Genomic DNA, 22,565 nt, shown 5'->3' on the forward strand with positions numbered 1-22,565 from the left:
ATCTCTCACTCTCTGCATATTATTTGGCTGTGGGTCTCTGTATCTGTTCCCATCTGCTGCAGGAGGAAGCTTCTCTGACGATGGCTGAGCAAGGCACTGATCTATGAGTATAGCAGAATATCATTAGGAGTCATTTTATCACTATGGGTTTTTGGTTTTTCTTTGGTTCTGTGTTATTCTTTTAGACCCATAGTATTGGTTTTACCCTAGGTCCCTGGACTATCACTGTCTTTTCCCACAATCATCACCCAAGAGACTTAAAACCCAATGGACAGATTACTATTCGATCTTCCCATTGTTTTTCCATCTCTATGCAGGTGCTAAAATATAATACATCTGACCTAAATGGGAGGAAGTCAAGTACAGAACAGAACTAAAATAGAGTAAAAACAATGCAACAATAGGACTGTGGTACAACGATCCAACAAAAGCGTATGGCAACCTTGTACACCCTGCTAGCTATTAGTAAGCAGATTCTTGCACAACCTGACTGTTTAAAATCAATCTTTAATAATATAGTAAAATCTGGAATGTTTCTAGAATAAAGGGTTGCTTATCATCTTGAAATTCATTGCAAATCTTGTTTTGATCAGATGCTCTATTAAAAATGACCACACAGTCGTCCCTTGCACATGCAGGCGATTGGTTCTAGGATTTCTTACAGATGTCAGCATCTGCAGTGCTCATGTCCTATGTATGTAGCAACACGTGTGCATATAGTCAATCCACATACTTTAAAATTTGTCTGCCTTGCTAGTAATACCCAACAACTCCCCTAAATAGACTTTTGACTATGGTGTTTAGGGAGTAATGACAAGGAAAAAAAAATCTCTGTATGTTCAGGAGAAATGTATATTTTAAGAAGATTTCTCATCTGCTGTTGTTTAAATATGTGGGTGTGTAGTGTTCTGAAATGGAGAAAAATAGTTATATCATATATAATTAAAATAAAATACGTATGCTAAGATAATATAAGGTAAGATAGAAGCAGTTAAAGTCGTGGCCCAAAAATATGTCAGTGCTAAAATGAAGGGGGGTGGGACACTGACAAAGCAATGAACCTTGCTTTTGTTGCTCAGAAGTACGCTGAAATAATTCTTCTTAATTCAAGGGACCATGACGGTAAAAAAAATTGCAGTGATTGGGGCTGGAGTCAGCGGACTGGGCGCCATTAAGAGCTGTTTGGAGGCAGAACTAGAACCTACGTGTTTTGAAAAGAGCAATGACATCGGAGGGCTGTGGAAATATAAGGTAATTTTAGAAATATTTTCAGAACATGACATCATCAATGTGTATGAGAGTTGTTTCTATTCAACTAAGAAATAAAACTGATAACATAAATTATTTCTTAAGTGTGCTTTCCAAATTAGTGATAAATATTTAAATAAATTTGAGATTCCTTGTGGCGCAAGCCCAATCCTACTGTTTCATGCCCCTGGGAACTCCACATATAACACTTAGGATATTGATATGCAAATTTTGCATCAGAGTGCTGAAACTCCAAGAGCATGCAAAAGTTATTCTCCCTCTAGCAAACTTGTTACTAGTTGTGGCATTTTTTTCCATATCACAAAACCACCCTATATGTTGTTTGTGTTGTTTGTTAGTTACTGGGAACACATGTCTCTACCATGAAAGGTGTGCTTCCTTACAAATAGAATCTTCTTTAATAACTTAAAGGAGTGGGTCTATTCCAGAGTGGCTCCAGAAGTTAGAAGGGTGGAAGGGAAATCTCCACTTCAGTGAGTCTTAGTGAAGCATAATACAGGATCATCGAAAACAGTTCTTACGAACACACCACAGTTATCTTATTACTGCCATTACCATTTTTGATGTTTTAATATACCTCATAGCTGCATGACTGCTTTAATATACCTCATAGCTGCATGACTCTTTTTGTTGTTGTTGTTCCAAAGCAAATAAGCATTTTATTCTCTACCACACATATCCTCTTAAACAAATCCCTTCCATTGTGAGGCAGATTCTGTCCACTGGGAGTCTCCCTTCCAAACCTTCTTTGAGCTATTTTTGTCTCAGTTTGTGTGCATCCTTGGAGCCTGCTGTTTTCTGTTGTAAAATAATTATTGCTACCACAGAGTCACTCTCTATAAATAGAACTAAAGCAAGAGAACCCTCATCAGGAGATGAGACTAACTCCCTCATCCTGCTGAATGACTGTCATAACGCCTGAAAACCAAATCATGACTTCTCAAAGAAAAGTATACCAAACACCACACTTCTGGTCACCCCTGACTCATTCTGGAAACCAAGGGTTGTTTTGTTTCCTTTAGGAGATACCAGAAAATGGAAGGCTTGGGATATACAAATCTTTGACCTGCAATACATCCAAGGAGATGACAGCCTTCAGCGACTACCCCATCCCCGACCATTACCCCAACTACATGCACAACTCCAAATTGATGGAGTATCTCAGGATGTACGCCAAGCACTTCGGGCTCATGAAACACATCCAGTTCCAGGTAAGACATGAAACCTGCCCACCACATGCTCATTGGTTGAGGCAGAGTCTGCCCTGCCAGAGCCAGCTACCCCGCCAAATGAGCACCATCCCAGCTGGAACCTGAATTCCAATTTTTGGTTAATTTTGTAAAGTAAAAATAAAGGTCATAGGAAATAAAAACCAATGCATTTTGTGCTCTAAGAAGTCATAGCATTTTAAAAATGGACATTGTAGGAACCTTATGTGCACACAACTCCTAAGCACCCAGGAGCCGTGCATAGAGCTACTTTACCTACTTTAACATAAAATTCTACAGGAGGGAAAAGAAGCAAAAGTGGATAAAAATGTCCTAGAACTCGGGCTTTGCTCCTTGTTTCCTAGACAAAGGTGTGCACAGTGAGGAAACGCCCTGATTTTTCATCCTCTGGCCAGTGGGATGTTGTGGTGGAAGCTGATGGTGTGCAGAAAACATACATCTTTGATGGGATAATGGTCTGCAGTGGCCACTACACTGAGAAGCATATTCCTCTACAGGATTTTGCAGGTATTTCTCTGCTGTGTGTGTGAGAAGACTCTTAGAATTCTTTTTCTTTTCAATTAATTAATTTTTGCATCCTAACCACAGTTTCCCCTTTCTTCCTCCTCTCCCAGTCCCTCCCTCCACCTCTCCTAAGTGATAGCCCCACCCACCCCACAGCAACACCATCCATTCCTCCACTTCTGTTCAGAAAAGAGGTGATATTCTCCCATGGATATCAACCAAACATGCCGTGTCAAGTTTCAGTAAGACTAGTCACCTCCCCATATATTAAGGCTGGACAGATCAACCCAGTATGAGGATGGGGAGTAGGGTCTCAAAAGTTGACAAAAGAGTCAGAGACAGCCCTTGTTCCAACTGTTAGGAGTCCCACAAAAAGACCAAGCTACACAACTGTCACATATACGCAGAGGTCATAGAAAAGTCCCATGCAGGCTCCCTGGTTGTCAGTTCAGTCTCTGTGAGCCCCTATGAGCCCAGGTTAGTTGATTCTGTGGGTTTTCTTGGGTGTCTTTGACCTCTCTGGCTCCTACAATCCTTCCTCCCTCTCAGGCACAGGATTCCCCGAGGTCTGCCTAATGTTTGGCATCTGTTTCCATCAGTTGCTGAGTGATGTCTTTCTGACGACCATTGGGCTAGGCACCAATGTATGAGTATAGCAGAATATTGTTAGGCATCATTACATTGGCATATTTTGCCAGTCATGTTTGGTCCTACCCTAGGTCTCCAGGCTATCCAGTCTCTGGATCCTGGCGCTCCAGACAGTGTCAGGGGTGGGCTCACTCTGGTGGCATAGTTCTCACTCTACGCCAGTCATTGTTTGGCGACTCCCAAAATCTCTGTATCACCCTTACCCCAGCGTGTCTCATAGGCAGGACAGACTGTAGATTGAAAGTTATGTGGCTGGTTTGGTGTCCCAATCCCTCCACTGGAAGCCTTGCCTGGTCACAGGAGATGTCTAGTTCAGGCTACATCCTTATTGCTAGGAGTCTTAGCTTGTATATCCTTGTATACAAGGTCACCCTTGTAGATCCTGGGAGTTTCCCTTGCACTGGGTTTCTACCTCACCCCGAAATGCTCCCCTTTGCCAGTCGTCTCTTTCTGTACTCTCAATACCTATCCTACCTATCCTAGGCATTGGACGCAGGTGTTTTTCTAGAGGGGTACAAGAGAGTGTGTCGTAAGTTCATAGAACAGAGGGAAGATCTAGCAATAGAAGTGAAGATTGAACTGGAAACCAGAGTTTCTCGGACAAACAAGGTCTGAGAGAGACTTTCACGGAAGAGAAAACAGTGTGTAAAAAGCAGAAGATGGGGATAACGTGAGAAGAGCTTGGGGATTGGCACCCATTTGAGGTGCCTAGGTTGGAAGAAGTGTATAAGAGTCAATGGAAAAGCATTATGGGGTGTGTGGGGTGTGTGTGTGTGTATGCTCACGCCTGAGTGAATGCACATGAGTGTAGGAAAAGCAAGTATATAATCAAGTTTGTACTGTGTAAAGATCAGTTTACATTAATTGATAGGAGAAGATGGGTGAGTCAGGAGCATCAATGAGAAAGAGTTTAAACTGTTCATTTAAGAGATGATGATGATAAAGACTCAATAAAACAATGGAAGTAGGATTCAGTGGAGAATAAAAATTTGGAGATATTTTAGAAGTCTGGCACACTCAATGCATCGTAGAACTTTATAATTTATGGCAACTGAATTTTTACAATATAATTTTTTTCAGAATGCTTTGAAACTTCTAATATCCCAGGTTTGTAGTGTTAAAAACAGTGGCCACTAGCCAAATGTCACTGATGACCACTTGATATGTGAAGGACACAAAATTAAGATGTTTCCTTTGCAAACTAATCACCACACTTAGAAAACACAGTAGGTGCATATAAATAATCCCATTAGTAACCTTACATTAACTATATGTTAGCATCTCAGAGTATCCTGAGTTATGTAAAATATGAAGTAAGAATAGCTATCATTCTCATCACTTCTGGGCTTCTGGGAAGCTTAAAACTGTGTATGTGGTTGCCATTCAATTGCTTTTGAATGACACTGATGTATCCTGCTAAGCATCTTTACAAGTTTGTCGATTTTCAAAATATAAAAAGTGAAGAAAAAGTCTCACATCACTGAATAGAAAATGAGAAAACTACAACAACATTAGAAGGTGGCAAAGAGTTGACACATTGAATACATCATAAATGGCTACAATTTTATTGACTACTTTTTAAAATGTGCTCTGGTTTTAGTTTTGGCTGAATAGTCGCTGCTGTTGATTGTTTTCTTCCTTTGTGGAGAATATTCTGTAATAGTTGCACAAGGTCCAAGTACAAAGAAGAGAATTAAGTAACGTGAACTTCAAGTTCAGGAATGAAATTTACCAACCAGTGTTTTCCAGTTCTGCTTGTGACTTGAGGAATCTGGCTCCTTCCTTCACAGGAATCACCCAGTTCCAAGGCCGCTATTTCCACACCTGGGAATACAAGCACCCAGGCAACTTGGAGGGGAAGAGAGTGGTCGTGGTTGGCATTGGAAATTCTGGAGCAGATGTGGCAAGCGAGATCAGTCGCGTCGCTGAACAGGTCTGGTGTCAATTCTGCTCTTGGGTGTAACCTTGATACCGGAAGAGAATGTGTGAGTGTAGGCTTCCTCCGGCTTTAGCAGTGATGTTCCCATTTGAACTGCAAGGGTGTGCTTTTCTACGGACTAAATATGCATAAGAGAATAAAGAATCCCAAGTGGCCCTACTCTGAGACCATAATGCACTGGAGTCGTGGAAGGAACAATCTAACTAGAGTTAGGCAACTTAGAATTAGCTACAGGGAGCTACATGGGAAATTAAAGAAGTGAAATGAATCTTACAGAAGACACTGTTCTCATATTGGAAATGAAGTTTAAAGAGCAATGAATATACACAAATCTGAGCATTTTTTTTTTTAATTTATTTATTTATTAAGGATTTCTGCCTCGTCCCCACAACCGCTTCCCATTTCCCTCCCCCTCCCCCGATCAATTCCCCCTCCCTCATCTGCTCGAAGAGCAATCAGGGTTCCCTGACCTGTGGGAAGCCCAAGGACTGCCCACCTCTATCCAGGTCTCGTAAGGTGAGCATCCAAACTGCCTAGGCTCCCACAAAGCCAGTACGTGCAGTAGGATCAAAAACCCACTGCAATTGTTCTTGAATTCTCAGTATTCCTCATTGTCCGCTATGTTCAGCTAGTCCGGATTTATCCCATGTTTTTTCAGACCTAGGCCAGCTGGCCTTGGTGAGATCCCAATAGAACATCCCCATTGTCTTAGTGTGTGGGTGCACCCCTCGTGGTCCTGAGTTCCTTGCTTGTGCTCCGTCTCCTTCTGCTCCTGATTTGGACCTTGAGATTTCTGTCCGGTGCTCCCGTGTGGGTCTCTGTCTCTGTCTCCTTTCATCGCCTGATGAAGGTTAATATTCCTGAGGATGCCTATGTGTTTGTCTTTGGATTCACCTTCTTATTTAGCTTCTCTAGGAACATGAATTATAAGCTCAGTGTCCTTTATTTATGGCTAGAAACCAAATATGAGTGAGTACATCCCATGTTCCTCTTTTTGGGTCTGGCTTACCTCACTCAGGATAGTGTTTTCTATTTCCATCCATTTGTATGCAAAATTCAAGAAGTCCTTGTTTTTTACTGCTGAGTAATACTCTAATATGTATATATTCCATACTTTCTTCATCCATTCTTCCGTTGAAGGGCATCTAGGTTGTTTCCAGGTTCTGGCTATTACAAACAATGCTGCCATGAACATAGTTGAGCATATACTTTTGTTGTATGATAGGGCCTCTCTTGGGTATATTCCCAAGAGTGGTATTGCTGGATCCAGGGGTAGGTTGATCCCGAATTTCCTGAGAAACCGAAACACTGCTTTCCAGAGTGGTTGCACAAGTTTGCATTCCCACCAGCAATGGGTGAGTGTACCCCTTTCTCCACAACCTCTCCAGCAAAGGCTATCATTGGTGTTTTTTATTTTCGCCATTCTGACAGGTGTAAGGTGGTATCTTAAAGTTGTCTTGATTTGCATTTCCCTGATTGCTAAGGAAGTTGAGCATGACCTTAAGTGTCTTTTGGCCATTTGAAGTTCTTCTGTTGAGAATTCTCTGTTCAGATCAGTGCCCCACTTTATAAGTGGGTTGATTAGCCTTTTACGGTCTAGTTTCTTGAGTTCTTTATATATTTTGGAGATCAAACCTTTGTCAGTAGCAGGGTTGGTGAAGATCTTCTCCCAGTCAGTGGGTTGTCTTTTTGTCTTAGTGACAGTGTCCTTTGCTTTACAGAAGCTTCTCAGCCTCAGGGAGTCCCATTTATTCAATGATGCCCTTAGTGTCTGTGCTGCTGGGGTTATACATAGGAAGTGGTCTCCTGTGCCCATGTGCTGTAGAGTACTTCCCACTTTCTCTTCTATCAGGTTCAGTGTGTTCGGACTGATATTGAGGTCTTTAATCCATTTGGATTTGAGTTTTGTGCATGGTGATAGATATGGATCTATTTTCATTCTTCTACAGATTGACATCCAGTTTTGCCAGCACCATTTGTTGAAGATGCTCTCTTTTTTCCATTGTATACTTTTAGCTCCTTTATCGAAGATCAGGTGTTCATAGGTTTGTGGGTTAATGTCAGGGTCTTCTATTCGATTCCATTGGTCGACTTCTCTGTTTTTATGCCAATACCAAGCTGTTTTCAATACTGTAGCTCTGTAATAGAGTTTGAAGTCAGGGATGGTAATGCCTCCAGACAATCCTTTATTGTATAAGATTGTTTTGGCTATCCTGGGTTTTTTGTTTTTCCATATAAAGTTGATTATTGTCTTCTCCAGATCTGTGAAGAATTTTGATGGGATTTTGATGGGGATTGCATTGAATCTATAGATTGCTTTTGGTAGAATTGCCATTTTTACTATGTTGATCCTCCCAATCCAAGAGCAAGGGAGGTCTTTCCATTTTCTGGTGTCTTCTTCAATTTCTTTCTTCAAAGACTTATAGTTCTTGTCAAGTAGATCTTTCACTTCCTTGGTCAGGGTTACCCCAAGGTATTTTATGCTATTTGTGGCTATCGTGAAAGGTGATGCTTCTCTGATTTCCCTCTCTGCTTCCTTATCCTTAGTGTATAGGAAGGCAACTGATTTTTTGGAGTTGATCTTGTATCCTGCCACATTACTAAAGCTGTTTATCAGCTGTAGGAGTTCTTTGGTAGAATTTTTGGGGTCGCTTATGTACACTATCATATCATCTGCAAATAACGAAAGCTTAACTTCTTCCTTTCCAATACGAATCCCCTTGATCTCCTTATGTTGTCTTATTGCTATTGCTAGAATTTCAAGCACTATATTGAAGAGGTATGGAGAGAGTGGACAGCCTTGTCGTGTTCCTGATTTTAGTGGGATGGCTTTGAGTTTTTCTCCGTTTAATTTAATGTTAGCTGTTGGCTTGCTGTAAATAACTTTTATTATATTTAGGTAGGACCCTTGTATCCCTATTCTCTCCAAGACCTTTATCATAAAGGGGTGTTGAATTTTGTCAAATGCTTTTTCAGCATCTAGTGAAATGATCATATGGTTTTTTTCTTTCAGTTTATTTATATGGTGGATTACATTGATAGATTTGCGTATGTTGAACCAGCCCTGCATCTCTGGGATGAAGCCTACTTGATCATAATGGATAATTTTTCTTATGTGTTCTTGGATTCGGTTTGCCAGTATTTTATTGAAAATTTTTGCGTCGATGTTCATGAGTGAGATCGGTCTGTAATTCTCTTTCTTGGTTGGGTCTTTTTGTGGTTTTGGTATCAGGGTAACTGTAGCTTCATAAAAGGAATTTGGCAATGACTCTTCTGATTCTATATTGTGAAATACATTAAGGAGTATAGGTATTAGTTCTTCTTGGAAGTTCTGGTAGAATTCTGCATTGAAACCATCTGGTCCTGGGCTTTTTTTCGAAGGGAGATTTTTGATAACCATTTCTAATTCTTCGCGAGAAACCGGTCTATTTAGATCATTCACCTGGTCTTGGTTTAGCTTTGGTATGTGGTACTTATTTAAAAAAATGTCCATTTCTTTTGTATTTTCCAGTTTTGTGGCATACAGGCTTTTGTAGTAAGATCTAATGATTCTCTGAATTTCCTCTGTGTCTGTGGTTATGTCCCCCTTTTCATTTCTGATCTTATTTATTTGCGTGTTCTCTCTCTGTCGTTTAATTAGTTTGGATAGGGGTTTGTCGATCTTGTTGATTTTCTCCAAGAACCAGCTTTTTGTTTCATTGATTCTTTGGACTGTTTTCTGTGTTTCTATTTTGTTGATTTCAGCCCTCAGTTTTATTATTTCCAGTCTTCTACTTCTCCTGGGCGCGTCTGCTTCTTTTTTTTCTAGAGCTTTCAGGTGTGTTGTTAAGTCCCCAATGTATGCATTCTCCGTTTTCTTTAAGTGGGCACTTAGTGCTATGAACTTTCCTCTTAGCACTGCTTTCATTGTGTCCCATAGGTTTGAGTATGTTGTCCCTTTATTTTCATTAAATTCAAGGAAGACTTTAATTTCTTTCTTGATTTCTTCCTTGACCCAGGTGTGGTTCAGTAGTTGACTGTTCAGTTTCCATGAGTTTGTCGGTTTTTTGGGGGCAGCGTGGTTGTTGCCTTCTAATTTTAATCCGTGATGATCTGATAAGACACAGGTGGACACTGATATTTTTTTGTATCTGTGGAGGTTTCCTTTGTTTCCGAGTATGTGGTCAATTTTTGAGAAGGTTCCATGAGCTGCAGAGAAGAAGGTATATTCTTTCCTATTTGGGTGGAATGTTCTATAGATGTCTGTTAAGTCCATTTGCTTCATTACCTCCAATAATTCTCTTAATTCTCTATTAGGTTTCTGTCTGATTGACCTGTCCCTTGGAGAGAGAGGTGTGTTGAAGTCTCCTACTACTAGTGTGTGTGGTTTGATGTCTGCCTTGAGTTCTAGTAATATTTCTTTTACATAAGTAGGTGCTTTTATATTGGGGGCGTATATATTCAGGATTGAGACCTCCTCCTGATGAATTGTTCCTGTTATGAGTATAAAGTGACCGTCTCGGTCTCTTCTGATTGATTTTAGTTTGAAGTCAGTTTTGTTAGAAATTAGTATGGCCACACCTGCTTTTTTCTTAGGACCATTTGCTTGAAACACCTTTTCCCAACCCTTTACTCTGAGTAGGTGCCTGTCTTTGTGGTTGAGATGTGTTTCTTGCAAACAGCAGAATGTTGGATCCTGTTTTCGTATCCAATCTTTTAGCCTGTGCCTTTTTATAGGTGAATTGAGCCCATTAATATTAAGTGATATTAATGACCAGTGGTTGTTTACTCCGGTTATTCTTATTGCTTTTGGTAGTAGAGATTGTCTCCCTTCTTTGAGATGTGCTCGTGAAGGGTCATTAGATGCCTGGGTTATTGTAGGCAGTGTTGGCAGTGTTGGATTCCTTGGGTTGCGATTTTCCTTCTATTACTTTCTGTAGGGCTGGATTTGTGGCTACGTATTGTTTAAATTTGTTCTTATCCTGGAATGTTTTGTTTTCTCCATTGATAATGAATGATAGCTTGGCTGGGTATAGTAGTTTGGGTTTGCATCCATGGTCTCTTAGCTTCTGCAGAACCTCTATCCAGGACCTTCTGGCTTTCATAGTTTCCATCGAGAAGTCAGGTGTAAGTCTGATCGGTTTACCTTTATAAGTTACTTGCCCTTTTTCTTTTGCAGCTCTTAATATTTTTTCTTTAACCTGTATATTTTGTGTTTTGATTATTATATGGCGAGGAGATGTTTTTCTTTGATCCAGTCTGTTTGGTGTTCTGTATGCTTCTTGAATATTTAAGTGAATATCTTTCTTTAAGTTGGGAAAGTTTTCTTCCATAATTTTGTTGAAAATATTTTCTGGGCCTTTGAGCTGTGACTCTTCTCCTTCTTCTATTCCTATTATTCTTAGGTTTGGTTTTTTTATTGTGTCCCATAGTTCCTGAATGTTTTGTGTTGAGAATTTGTTGGCTTTGCTGTTTTCTTTGATCTGTTCGTTTATTTTCTCTATGGTGTCCTCAGCATCTGAGAGTCTTTCTTCTAGCTCTTGTATTCTATTGATTATGCTTGTTTCTGTAGACTCTGCTCGTTGGCCTAGATTTTCCATATCCAGCTGGTCCTCAGTTTGTATTTTCTTCTTTGCCTTCATTTCAGTTTTCAATTCTTGAACTGTTTCCATTACCTGTTTGATGGTTTTTTCTTGGTTTCCCAGGGTATCATGTACGTATTTACTCATTTCTTCAAACTTTTTGTTATACTTCTCATCCATTTCTATAAGGGCATTTTTTACATGTTGTTTAAGGGACTCTATTATCTTCATAAAGTCGATTTTTTCCATTTCTTCTGTGTTAGGTTGTTCAAATACTTCTGTTGTAAGATCATTGGGTTCTGATGTTTTCATGTTGTTTTTCGGATTATTGGGAGAATTCTTGCCTTGACGCCTGCCCATCTCCTCCTATTGATCCTATCCAATGGGTCCTTTAAAAACCGGATCAGGTTTCCCTGCTGGCCAAGGGCTCCGCTTACAAAATGCCCTCACTCTCTTTCGTGGTTCCTGCTGCAGGCCAAGAACCCTCTCACCCCTCTGAAGGATCTTCAGGACAGGACCAGGCTCCCCTTGTGCCAGTGACCTGGCCAACCAAAGGCCTACCTCTTTGATTCGATTGTAGTAGGGCGATCTGCTCTCCTTATTGCACGCCTGTTCCCGCCGCTTGGGTCTGTCTCTGCGCCGGTCCCCGAAAGCCTCTTCCTGTATGTGGTGTTGCTCCGCCGCGTCTGGCCGCCGCCGCTCCGCCGCGTCTGGCCGCCGCCGCTCCGCCGCGTCTGGCCGCCGCCGCTCCGCCTCTGTGCGTCTGGCCGCCGCCGCTCCGCCTCTGTGCGTCTGGCCGCCGCCGCTCCGCCTCTGTGCGTCTGGCCGCCGCCGCTCCGCCTCTGTGCGTCTGGCCGCCGCCGCTCCGCCTCTGTGCGTCTGGCCGCCGCCGCTCCGCCTCTGTGCGTCTGGCCGCCGCCGCTCCGCCTCTGTGCGTCTGGCCGCCGCCGCTCCGCCTCTGTGCGTCTGGCCGCCGCCGCTCCGCCTCTGTGCGTCTGGCCGCCGCCGCTCCGCCTCTGTGCGTCTGGCCGCCGCCGCTCCGCCTCTGTGCGTCTGGCCGCCGCCGCTCCGCCTCTGTGCGTCTGGCCGCCGCCGCTCCGCCTCTGTGCGTCTGGCCGCCGCCGCTCCGCCTCTGTGCGTCTGGCCGCCGCCGCTCCGCCTCTGTGCGTCTGGCCGCCGCCGCTCCGCCTCTGTGCGTCTGGCCGCCGCCGCTCCGCCTCTGTGCGTCTGGCCGCCGCCGCTCCGCCTCTGTGCGTCTGGCCGCCGCCGCTCCGCCTCTGTGCGTCTGGCCGCCGCCGCTCCGCCTCTGTGCGTCTGGCCGCCGCCGCTCCGCCTCTGTGCGTCTGGCCGCCGCCGCTCCGCCTCTGTGCGTCTGGCCGCCGCCGCTCCGCCTCTGTGCGTCTGGCCGCCGCCGCTCCGCCTCTGTGCGTCTGGCCGCCGCCGCTCCGCCTCTGTGCGTCTGGCCGCCGCCGCTCCGCCTCTGTGCGTCTGGCCGCCGCCGCTCCGCCTCTGTGCGTCTGGCCGCCGCCGCTCCGCCTCTGTGCGTCTGGCCGCCGCCGCTCCGCCTCTGTGCGTCTGGCCGCCGCCGCTCCGCCTCTGTGCGTCTGGCCGCCGCCGCTCCGCCTCTGTGCGTCTGGCCGCCGCCGCTCCGCCTCTGTGCGTCTGGCCGCCGCCGCTCCGCCTCTGTGCGTCTGGCCGCCGCCGCTCCGCCTCTGTGCGTCTGGCCGCCGCCGCTCCGCCTCTGTGCGTCTGGCCGCCGCCGCTCCGCCTCTGTGCGTCTGGCCGCCGCCGCTCCGCCTCTGTGCGTCTGGCCGCCGCCGCTCCGCCTCTGTGCGTCTGGCCGCCGCCGCTCCGCCTCTGTGCGTCTGGCCGCCGCCGCTCCGCCTCTGTGCGTCTGGCCGCCGCCGCTCCGCCTCTGTGCGTCTGGCCGCCGCCGCTCCGCCTCTGTGCGTCTGGCCGCCGCCGCTCCGCCTCTGTGCGTCTGGCCGCCGCCGCTCCGCCTCTGTGCGTCTGGCCGCCGCCGCTCCGCCTCTGTGCGTCTGGCCGCCGCCGCTCCGCCTCTGTGCGTCTGGCCGCCGCCGCTCCGCCTCTGTGCGTCTGGCCGCCGCCGCTCCGCCTCTGTGCGTCTGGCCGCCGCCGCTCCGCCTCTGTGCGTCTGGCCGCCGCCGCTCCGCCTCTGTGCGTCTGGCCGCCGCCGCTCCGCCTCTGTGCGTCTGGCCGCCGCCGCTCCGCCTCTGTGCGTCTGGCCGCCGCCGCTCCGCCTCTGTGCGTCTGGCCGCCGCCGCTCCGCCTCTGTGCGTCTGGCCGCCGCCGCTCCGCCTCTGTGCGTCTGGCCGCCGCCGCTCCGCCTCTGTGCGTCTGGCCGCCGCCGCTCCGCCTCTGTGCGTCTGGCCGCCGCCGCTCCGCCTCTGTCAAATCTGAGCATTTAAGATATATTGTTGATGTGTGTGTGAAATTGTTAAGAAAAAGGGAAAAATTCCACAGACTCCACTGAACTATGAACAAATAGAAAATAGGGGAAAAGGAACCATCCTTCCGTAGTGAGTATTACTGAGTGTGGAAGGCCATCGGTACAATTCAAAATTAACTTCCTTATTTTGATTCATACTTTATCGAAAACAATACAAGATTTCCAATACTGAGCACTTTTTGTAAAATAAGTGACTCATGTCATGATTCTGGGGCACATGAGCCACAAATCTCCATGACAACGGCATCACTCTAATGATTATAGCATCAATAAAAAAAAAACTTCATTTCAAGATTTTAAGTTATACAAAATAGAACAAACTACTTATCAAAATGTACCTTCCCTTCTTTTGCATTGCAAACATAATTTTCCAGTTGTGAAAGTGAGAAAACTCCAGCGTGGATTTCTGTACCTGGCGTGTTTCAGTCCTAGAAGCCACATTCCCATGCCCTCCCTCACTTTGAAAGTTCACCCGAAAGAACTTACACGGGATCTGAATACAAACTAACACTCAACTTAATAACCTATTGTGTTGTAGGTTTTACCCCATATTTTGGGACTTCACATGCTCCAGACATCTAACATAGCTGAAGCAAACATCACAGGGAAAGAAGACTTATGACATACGCTAAATTAACTAAAATGACTTCCAGTAATTGGATCTCTTTATAACGTAGGGGCAGCGAAAAGAAGCTGGCTAGGTGGACAAGGCAATATGAGGAGTTAATTCCATTCCCTTGACAGCCAAACAAAAACAAACAAACAAACAAAAAAACACTCCAAAGATCTGAGACCAGCGTGATTAGCAGCTAAATACTTACTAGGCAACTGCTCCTCTCTTTAAGGTTTTTCTCAGCACAAGACGAGGGGCATGGATATGGAACCGAGTTTGGGATAACGGGAATCCTATGGATGCCACGCTCTTCACTCGTTATAATAGAGCTGTCCAAAAGATCTCCCCCAAATTCCTGATCAACAGACAAATAGAGAACAAGTTAAACTTGAGGTTTGACCACGCCAATTATGGACTGAAGCCTCAGCACAGGTAATGTTTGGAATTTTAAGTAGACAATATCTTTAAGCTACTGGACTAAGTCTCTAAGTCCATGAAGGGGATAAGTGATAGATAGCATTCATTTCTCAGGGCATTTGTTTTTATGGCAAATACCCAAATTATTTCCTTCCAACTGAGGGTTCTTTGTTTTCCCACCAAGGTGCACAAAGAGTTGTGCAGAGTGGGGAAGTAGAGACTTTAACACTTGTCTTACTTGAAATTCGTAAAAGGTCGCTTTGTCACATTCTCCTGTGTCGACGACTTCATGTTCACTCTCTGAATTAAAAACTCCGATTCCATGCTCACCGTCAAAGCCATCATCAGTCAGCACAATTCATTATCCACATACAACAGTCTGTGGCCACTGATCTCTTCACGTGGCCTGTCTTTCTGTCCTGTCCCTTTTACCTGACTCCTAGCCTCAGTCACCCTAGTCCCGACCACTGCAGTGTGTATAGACATCTTCCCAAAACTCATTCTCTACTTGAGAATTCTTAGCTTTCTTCTCTCATCTCATTCTACACTAGCCAGTTCTCAGGCCCAATCCTGTCCACCATTCCATGTCTTCCTTCTCTAATTCTTCCATGTTCATGGCTGCTTTTCCTCTATTTTTTTTCTTCTTTCTTCCAAAAGACATCTAAGACTTGATGTTGCTGTGTGTTCACTCTCGGTCCTATTTTCTTTTCATCCTAAGTAGCTCCCTGTACTGAAGTTTCAGACCCCATAGCTGGAGAGTTGGCTCGGTGGGTAAGGGCTCCTGCTCCCAACCCTGATGACCTGAATTTCATCCTCAATCCACATGATGGAAAGAGAGAACTGACTCTCACAAGTTACTCTCTGACCTCTGTAAACAGAGACTGATTGTTCATTTCCCAGTCATCCAGACCTGAAAAATCACACAGAAACTATATTAATTACAACATTGCTTGACCAATAGCTGAGGCATATCCCTGGCTAATTTGTATCTTAAATTAACCCATTTCTGTTAATCTATGTATCGCCGCGAGGCTTTGGCCTACCAGTGAATGTTCTGGGCATCTTCCCCTTCAGCAGCTACATGTAGTTTCAGCCTATTCTGTCTATATATCTCTGTTCAGATTTCCTGCCTGGCTTTGCTCTGCTAAGCCATTGGCCAAAGCAGTTTTATTCATTAACCAATGTTAATAAAACATATTCACAACCTACAGAGGGGAATCCCACACCAGACCTTCACACGTGTATTGTGGCACACTTGATGTGCACACATACACGTAAGTAAATAAATGTAAATTTTTAAAATCCCAGCAAAAAATAGAATAAAAGTTTAAATTAATGAAAACAGAAAATCATTGTTAAGAGATACCTAGAAGAAATTATGCATAGTTTTTATCCAAACTTAGGCCAGATTATGACTACAGGTTTCTTTTTATAGATAAAGTATCTACAATCTGTGGAATATGCTTAATAATATTACTTTTGTGTCAATGTACCCTGGGACTCTGATTCCCTACAGCTAATTCATAGCTCAAACCTTAAACTGAAATTTATGAAAGGTCTCACTGTCACTGACCACAAACATTCTCATTGAAGATTCATTCTTTAGGTCTTTAACGTTATTAGCAACTAGAGCTAGAAGGGTAGTTCAGCAAATAAAGACACTTGCCACCAAGCCTGACAATCTGGACCTTGAAGCCACGAGGTAGTAGAAGGAGAGACTTAACTTCCACATGTTGTCCTCTGACCGCGACATCCTCGCATGCACACACGCATGCACACTCATACATAAATAAGCAAATAAATGTAATTAACCAACAAATGCAAGGAAATATTAATGACTAACTAATGTCAACCTAGTTTACATAATATCAAGAATAAATAAATACATCAAATTTAACATACTTTGTAGTGCACACCTTTAGTTCAATCACGTAGGAGGCAGAGACAAGCAGAACTCTGTGGTATCTGTGTGTACAAGAGCAACCCGAGCTACAAAGTGAGTTCCAGGTCAGTCAGGAGTGCATAGTACATTTCTGTCTCGATAAAGAATTAACACATTTGATTCTTTATAAAAATATTATTATCTAAAGGTAACCAGTCTGCACTAGCAAATCTGATATGGTCTTGCATCATCATTAGTGTTCTACCACTAGGAAAGTGAGATCGAACTGTTTTATGGTCTGTCCAAGGCCCCGTAGGGGGTAAGAAAGAGACTGAGCAAATATTGAGGTTCAGTTCTGAATCAGAAAACCAGGTCTTTCCTAATGAACTACGTTGCCTTCTGAGGATGCTAAAAAGAAGAATAAAAATGGTGTAAGCTATGCAACCCTTTCCAGAGCTTTTGCCTATACTACATTTTAATTAAGAAGTCGTATATTCATCTCTCGATACACAGAATTCTTGACCACCGAACGGTGTTTAGTGATGACCTGCCAAATCGCATCATTATTGGAAAAGTGCAGATAAAACCAAACGTAAAAGAGTTCACCTCAACATCGGTCATCTTTGAGGATGGAACTGAGGAGAGCATAGATGTTGTCATCTTTGCCACGGGCTACACTTTGTCCTTCCCTTTCTTGCACGACGAACCAACTGTCGTGGACAGCCAGTACTCCATGTTTAAATTCGTCTTCCCTCCTGGGTTAGAGAAGCCGACTCTAGCTTTCATTGGCATCATCCAGCCAGCTGGCGCCATCATCCCTACATCAGAGCTCCAAAGCCGATGGGTTGTGCAAGTGTTCACGGGTATGTATTGATCTGCCACGACTACAGTGTGTTCCAAATGCTCTGTGATTTAAGACTCACTCAGCGGTCTTCTATTCCATTGATCTCTCTCATTAGATAAAATTATCTGAAATTTGACCATTAAAAATGAACTACTATAGCCACGTGGTAATGACGCACGCCTTTAATCCCAGCACTCAGGAGGCAGAGGCAGGTGGATCCCTGTGAATTTTAAGCCAGCCTGGTCTACAGAGAGAGTTTCAGGACAACCAGAGCTAAACAGAGAAACCCTGTCCTGAGAAACCAATAAACACACAAACAAATAAATAAATGAAATGACTTTGGGTTCTTCTGAAGGTTTATATTTCAATTTTAAGAAAATTCTACTAAAAATGAAAACACCCAAACAGTAAAAATTACAAAAGCAAAAAAAAAATTGTAATGGGGTTATATTTTAATACAACTGTCTATTCATTTACTGCTTCTCAGCAGAAAACCAATTTAGGGCGAGGTTTACGGAAATATACATTGACCACGGAAGTGTAGTGAAGCCATTTTGTCTTCTTCCTTTGCACAAATAGAATAGTAGATTATGAGAATATTTGGGACAGGAAAGTTCAAGCAGACAGTGGAGTGATGCGGGGGAGGAAAGGGTGGGTGGGGAAAGGGTTAGCCGAAATGAAGTGTGCAGGAACAAGCTAAATGGGAGCCTATGATCTGCGACACAGGGAAAAGTATAGTACGGTGGCAGTAGAGCATGGAAGAACGGGAGGAGATGTGCCCTGTGCGGTGTGTGGCTCCTTTCTCTCACAATCGTGTGAACTGAACCCTCATTTTACTGCCATTTTCTTCACTTAATACATAGCACTCCATACTCTTTTCTACTCAATAAATGCATACGGACATATGGACATACATATCTACAGTATTTTTGTATTGATGGCCACTTAGAATTATTATAGGCAGTAACGTCTGGACAAGCTTGCACGTGTATTTTATTGAGTTGCGTCACCTTTCCATTTCCTATATTGTCGGAGAATAATTGCTGTTTCACAAGGTGTGCATAAGTGTCTGGCAGTGACTGAAAGTCCTACATGACATTTCAATTCTCCAGCTCTGCCCCTTTCATGATTTGCATGCTTGTGTTTGAAACATATTTTGAAATATTTGAGGGTACTTGTGCGATCCGTGAGGCACCAAGCAGATAGTTTATAAGCAGCGTGCCTACCACTCTTTGTCCTGCCTCCCTAGTGTTATGTAACATCCTGTTTGCTGACTCTTCCTTGTCCCTGACACATTTACACATACAGAATTTCTATCTGCAATTACTTGTTCTCCTTTCAAAATGTAGTCATTGCTGTTGGAGACATTTTCCGTCAGTGTCTACTTTCAGGAATGCACTATGAAAACTGAGAGATGTTCTTAACTCAAAAGACAGAAACATTGCATTTGGGATGTAAGCTCAATGCTAAGCAACATTCAAATAAGAGAAACTTTGAGTCAGGTTCCAGTATAGCCTGGGCATCTTTGGAAGATTACAAGACATGTTAAGCATCCTTCATAGTATTTAGGGATGTTAAGTGTACATTTAAACTAAGAAAAGTTTAAACAGCTATTTGTCTTAAAGGGAAAGCTGGTCTCCCTAACTGACATCCTGGACATGATGGTGGAGAGGAAATTCTCTTCCTTTGAACTTCTTTACACTTAAGACTTTGATTAGAAATTGTATAAAGGCCTGATGATTCTATTCTATTTCTAATTCATTTTTTTCTTTATTTGTGTGCCTCGGTCCTTGTTTTCTCAGGACTGAAAAAGTTGCCCTCAAAGAAAGACATGATGGCTGACATCAACAGAAAGAGACGGAAAATAACCAAAGAGTAAGGAACTTAATTTTTTGTTAAAACAAACAAAACCTGTTCCGGGGGAGATACATGATTTTGTTTTCTTTTTTTATAGTTTGCACCTACTTGAGCCCTAAGAAGATAATCTTAGTTCAGTGAGATCGTGTTCGGGTTTTTCTAAACATGGGTCTGATTGTGAAATATAAATCAGATGTGACGTATTAAAATACCACAGAGCACTGTGTCTGCATGATGAGGAGAATGCAATTCTCCCTAAACCTAGACCGACCAGATATGCCGCTTCTCAGTGTTAACCCAAAGACCCCAGGCCCACAGACCACAGAGCCAAACTGCACAGCATATTGACTGCATCCCTAGTCACAGTAGCTAGGTTAGGGAAACAATGCCTGTGTCCAGGGGGATAGCGGAAAAGTGCATTATATTCGCAATGGAGTTTTTAGCCTTAAACACAAATAAGTTATTTCATTGGCAAGAATACGGACGTAAGTGAAAAAGATATTGTTTTGTACTTTTTTCTCATTTGTGGGTCCTAGATATTATAGATATGTAAAATCATCTGTGCTGGTGACATGAAAACAGAAACAAGACAGTGTGGGTGGTTGAGGGGACTGAGTGCAGTATAGGGAATAAAGAGAAGGGCAGTGAGGTCAGGGAGTCATGCCCAAAGTGCTTTATATATTTGCATGAAAAGGCACGCATGGCCGGGCAATGGTGGCACACGCCTTTAATCCTAGCACTTGGGAGGCAGAGGCAGGCGGATCTCTGTGAGTTCGAGACCAGCCTGGTCTACAGAGCTAGTTCCAGGACAGGCTCCAAAGCCACAGAGAAACCCTGTCTCGAAACCCCCCCCCCTCCAAAAAAAAAAGAAAAGAAAAAGCACGTATGTAACCCTGGATAATTTTAAAGAAATTAAAATGGCAGAACAAACGAAGGAGGGTTCTTGAGATCCAGAAGACAGCATTCTGCAGCCCTTCTCTTCATCGTCTGGTTTCCCATTCTTTCTGCCCCCTCTCCCTTGATATTCTCCTAACCTTGGAGGGGATAATGCAAATTCCTTGTTCAGGGCAGAGCACCGAGCCACCTGTGGTTCTCAGCACCATGCATCCCTGAATTCATCACCTCGTTACAGAGAGAAACTGTTCAATTAAAGCTGAGAGCAGCAGCCTTTGTTTATGGTGGAAACGTAAATGTTTAGAAGGCAGTTTGGAGTCACTCAAATTTAACTACACAACAGCGCATTCTCTTCTGCTGCCTCTTTAGTCGTGGGGTTTTTACCGGGTTTATAGCAGGAGGTATGAATGTCTTCCCGTGAAGCAGGCCTCAGATCCATTCAGAGGGCCCCTGGTCACCCCCACAAGTCTTGCCGCTATTAGGCCGGTGGACACAGCTTGCCTGGCAGGTAGATGTTGGCATTCCCTACGGTTCCCTACTCGCTATGTAGCCCAGGCTGACCTTGAACTCGTGGTGATTCTCCTTCCTCAGCCTCTTGAGTCCTGCAACTACAAATGTGTGCCACTGTGCCTGCTTGTAGAGAGGCTTTTAGTCTTCAAGCCTTTGGTTCTCTGAAAATAGTAACTCATGACTATCTAGGGATATTCAAAAGAAGAATTTGGGGCTGGAGAGATGGCTCAGTGGTTAAGAGTGCTGCCTGCTCTTCCCAAGGTCCTGAGTTCAACTACCAGCAACCACATGGTGGCTCACAACCATCTGTAATGGAGTCTGGTGCCCTCTTCTGGCCTGCAGGCATACATACAGACAGAATATTAAATACATAATAAATAAATAAATAAATATTTTTTAAAAAAGAATTTGTGCACAGAATCAGTATATGGAGAAGACAGTTTATGTAACTTAAAAACATAAAGTGACCAATGGAGTCTCATACACTGTGATTTATATATTCTTTGTTAATTTGATTCATACCATGGAACTGGATTCTGTGACTAGGAGGGGAATCCACTCATTAAGCGTTTTCTTTTTATATATGTCAGTCACTCTCCTGAACACTTGGGAACTTTAAAGCCGTCAGGGATTTTACATCAGGTATTGGGAGGCCATAGTATGCTAAGGGAATGGAGGCAAATGTATGAAATTAAGATTTAATGAGTGTAAAATAGTGAAATCAACAAGCCAGTAAAAGCAAATTCTACTGAAAAGTCAGGGAACAGCCCCGTGACTGAGACCTGATGCTTCTATGTTTCTCTTCTCACCTCAGATTTAGGAAAAGCCCCAAAGACTTTCGTCATGTTCAGTTCATCGACTACATGGATGAAATTGCTTCGGAGTTAGGGGTCAAACCCAACCTGCTCTCTCTCTTCCTCTGGGATACAAAGCTGGCCAAGGAGATTTTCTGCGGTCCCTGCACCTCCTACCAGTACCGTCTCCAGGGCCCCGGGAAATGGGCTGGGGCTCGGGGAGCCATCCTCACTCAGAGAGAAAGAATGCTCAAACCCCTGAGAACCCGGGCTCTCAAACACTCTCGGGCCTCCCTCTCTCGTCCTTTCTGGGTCAAAAGTATCTGTGTTGTCTTCTTTTTCTTAGTTTCCCTGTTAGCTATCGTGCATATCACAAGTCGTTAACCTCATATTGACATAGATATTTATGAAGCTAGAGAGTAAACTATTGTTATTTAAACTGTATGTCATAGGATCTATTAAATATGGAGAAACGTGTCTATTAGACTAGTTCACAAATGAATTTTCAGACGCGGAACAAGATTCTTTCAATAATGACTTCATGAGGGGAGGTGAGAAAAGGTGCAGATTGTTACCGTTTCATTCCAAAAGTACTTTGAGAAGTTTATCTATAACGTGGCCATGAATAATAATTAAAAGTGAGATGAATTTGATTTAATAAAAGATCAGAGAGACTATTTAACCAGGAGTAAACCTTATTTAATAAAAGAGCAGACTATGTAACCAGGAATAAACCTTAAAAGTACATCTTATGGTCTCAAAACAGTCTGACCTCCCCCACCCCGAAAATCGTAGCTGTTTCGAGCTGTGTTGGGTTGGGTGGTTGATTGTTAGTTTTAAGATGGGGTCTCAATGTGCATGTGGTCTGGAATGGCCTCATATCCATGCAATTTACTACAATGTGTGGGGATTATAAGCCAGTGCCTGGCACTGGACCCTCTTGACAAAGAATCTTCAATAGAAAAATAGGAAATTCATCAACTCGTCACGTAATCAAACTGCTCTACTTGCAAACGTGCTGCAGATCAACCTGCGGCACTGCAGCTCCTGGTTTGGTGCACTAGGAAGGCCGGCGCCACTGTCTAGCATTGCTGCCGGAAGGTTGGGCTTGAAGGAAACTGAAGAAGAACCTGA

General features: G+C 43.7%; 1 protein-coding gene across 1 annotated transcript; it reads left to right on the forward strand.

Annotated features, from left to right (window-relative positions):
* The first annotated feature begins 1,116 nt into the window (after positions 1 to 1,116).
* Positions 1,117 to 21,815, forward strand: LOC121455323 (flavin-containing monooxygenase 5-like). Its single transcript, XM_041662999.1, has 8 exons — positions 1,117 to 1,251; positions 2,292 to 2,480; positions 2,843 to 3,005; positions 5,441 to 5,583; positions 14,466 to 14,665; positions 17,046 to 17,395; positions 19,179 to 19,251; positions 21,452 to 21,815. The coding sequence occupies exons 1-8, from the start codon at positions 1,117 to 1,119 to the stop codon at positions 21,813 to 21,815; spliced, it is 1,617 nt and encodes a 538-aa protein (XP_041518933.1).
* The last annotated feature ends 750 nt before the right edge of the window (positions 21,816 to 22,565 follow it).

Source organism: Microtus oregoni, unplaced genomic scaffold (assembly GCF_018167655.1).
Source record: "Microtus oregoni isolate MIOR12 unplaced genomic scaffold, Mior012 000013F_ref0000133, whole genome shotgun sequence".
Lineage (NCBI taxonomy): Eukaryota > Metazoa > Chordata > Mammalia > Rodentia > Cricetidae > Microtus > Microtus oregoni.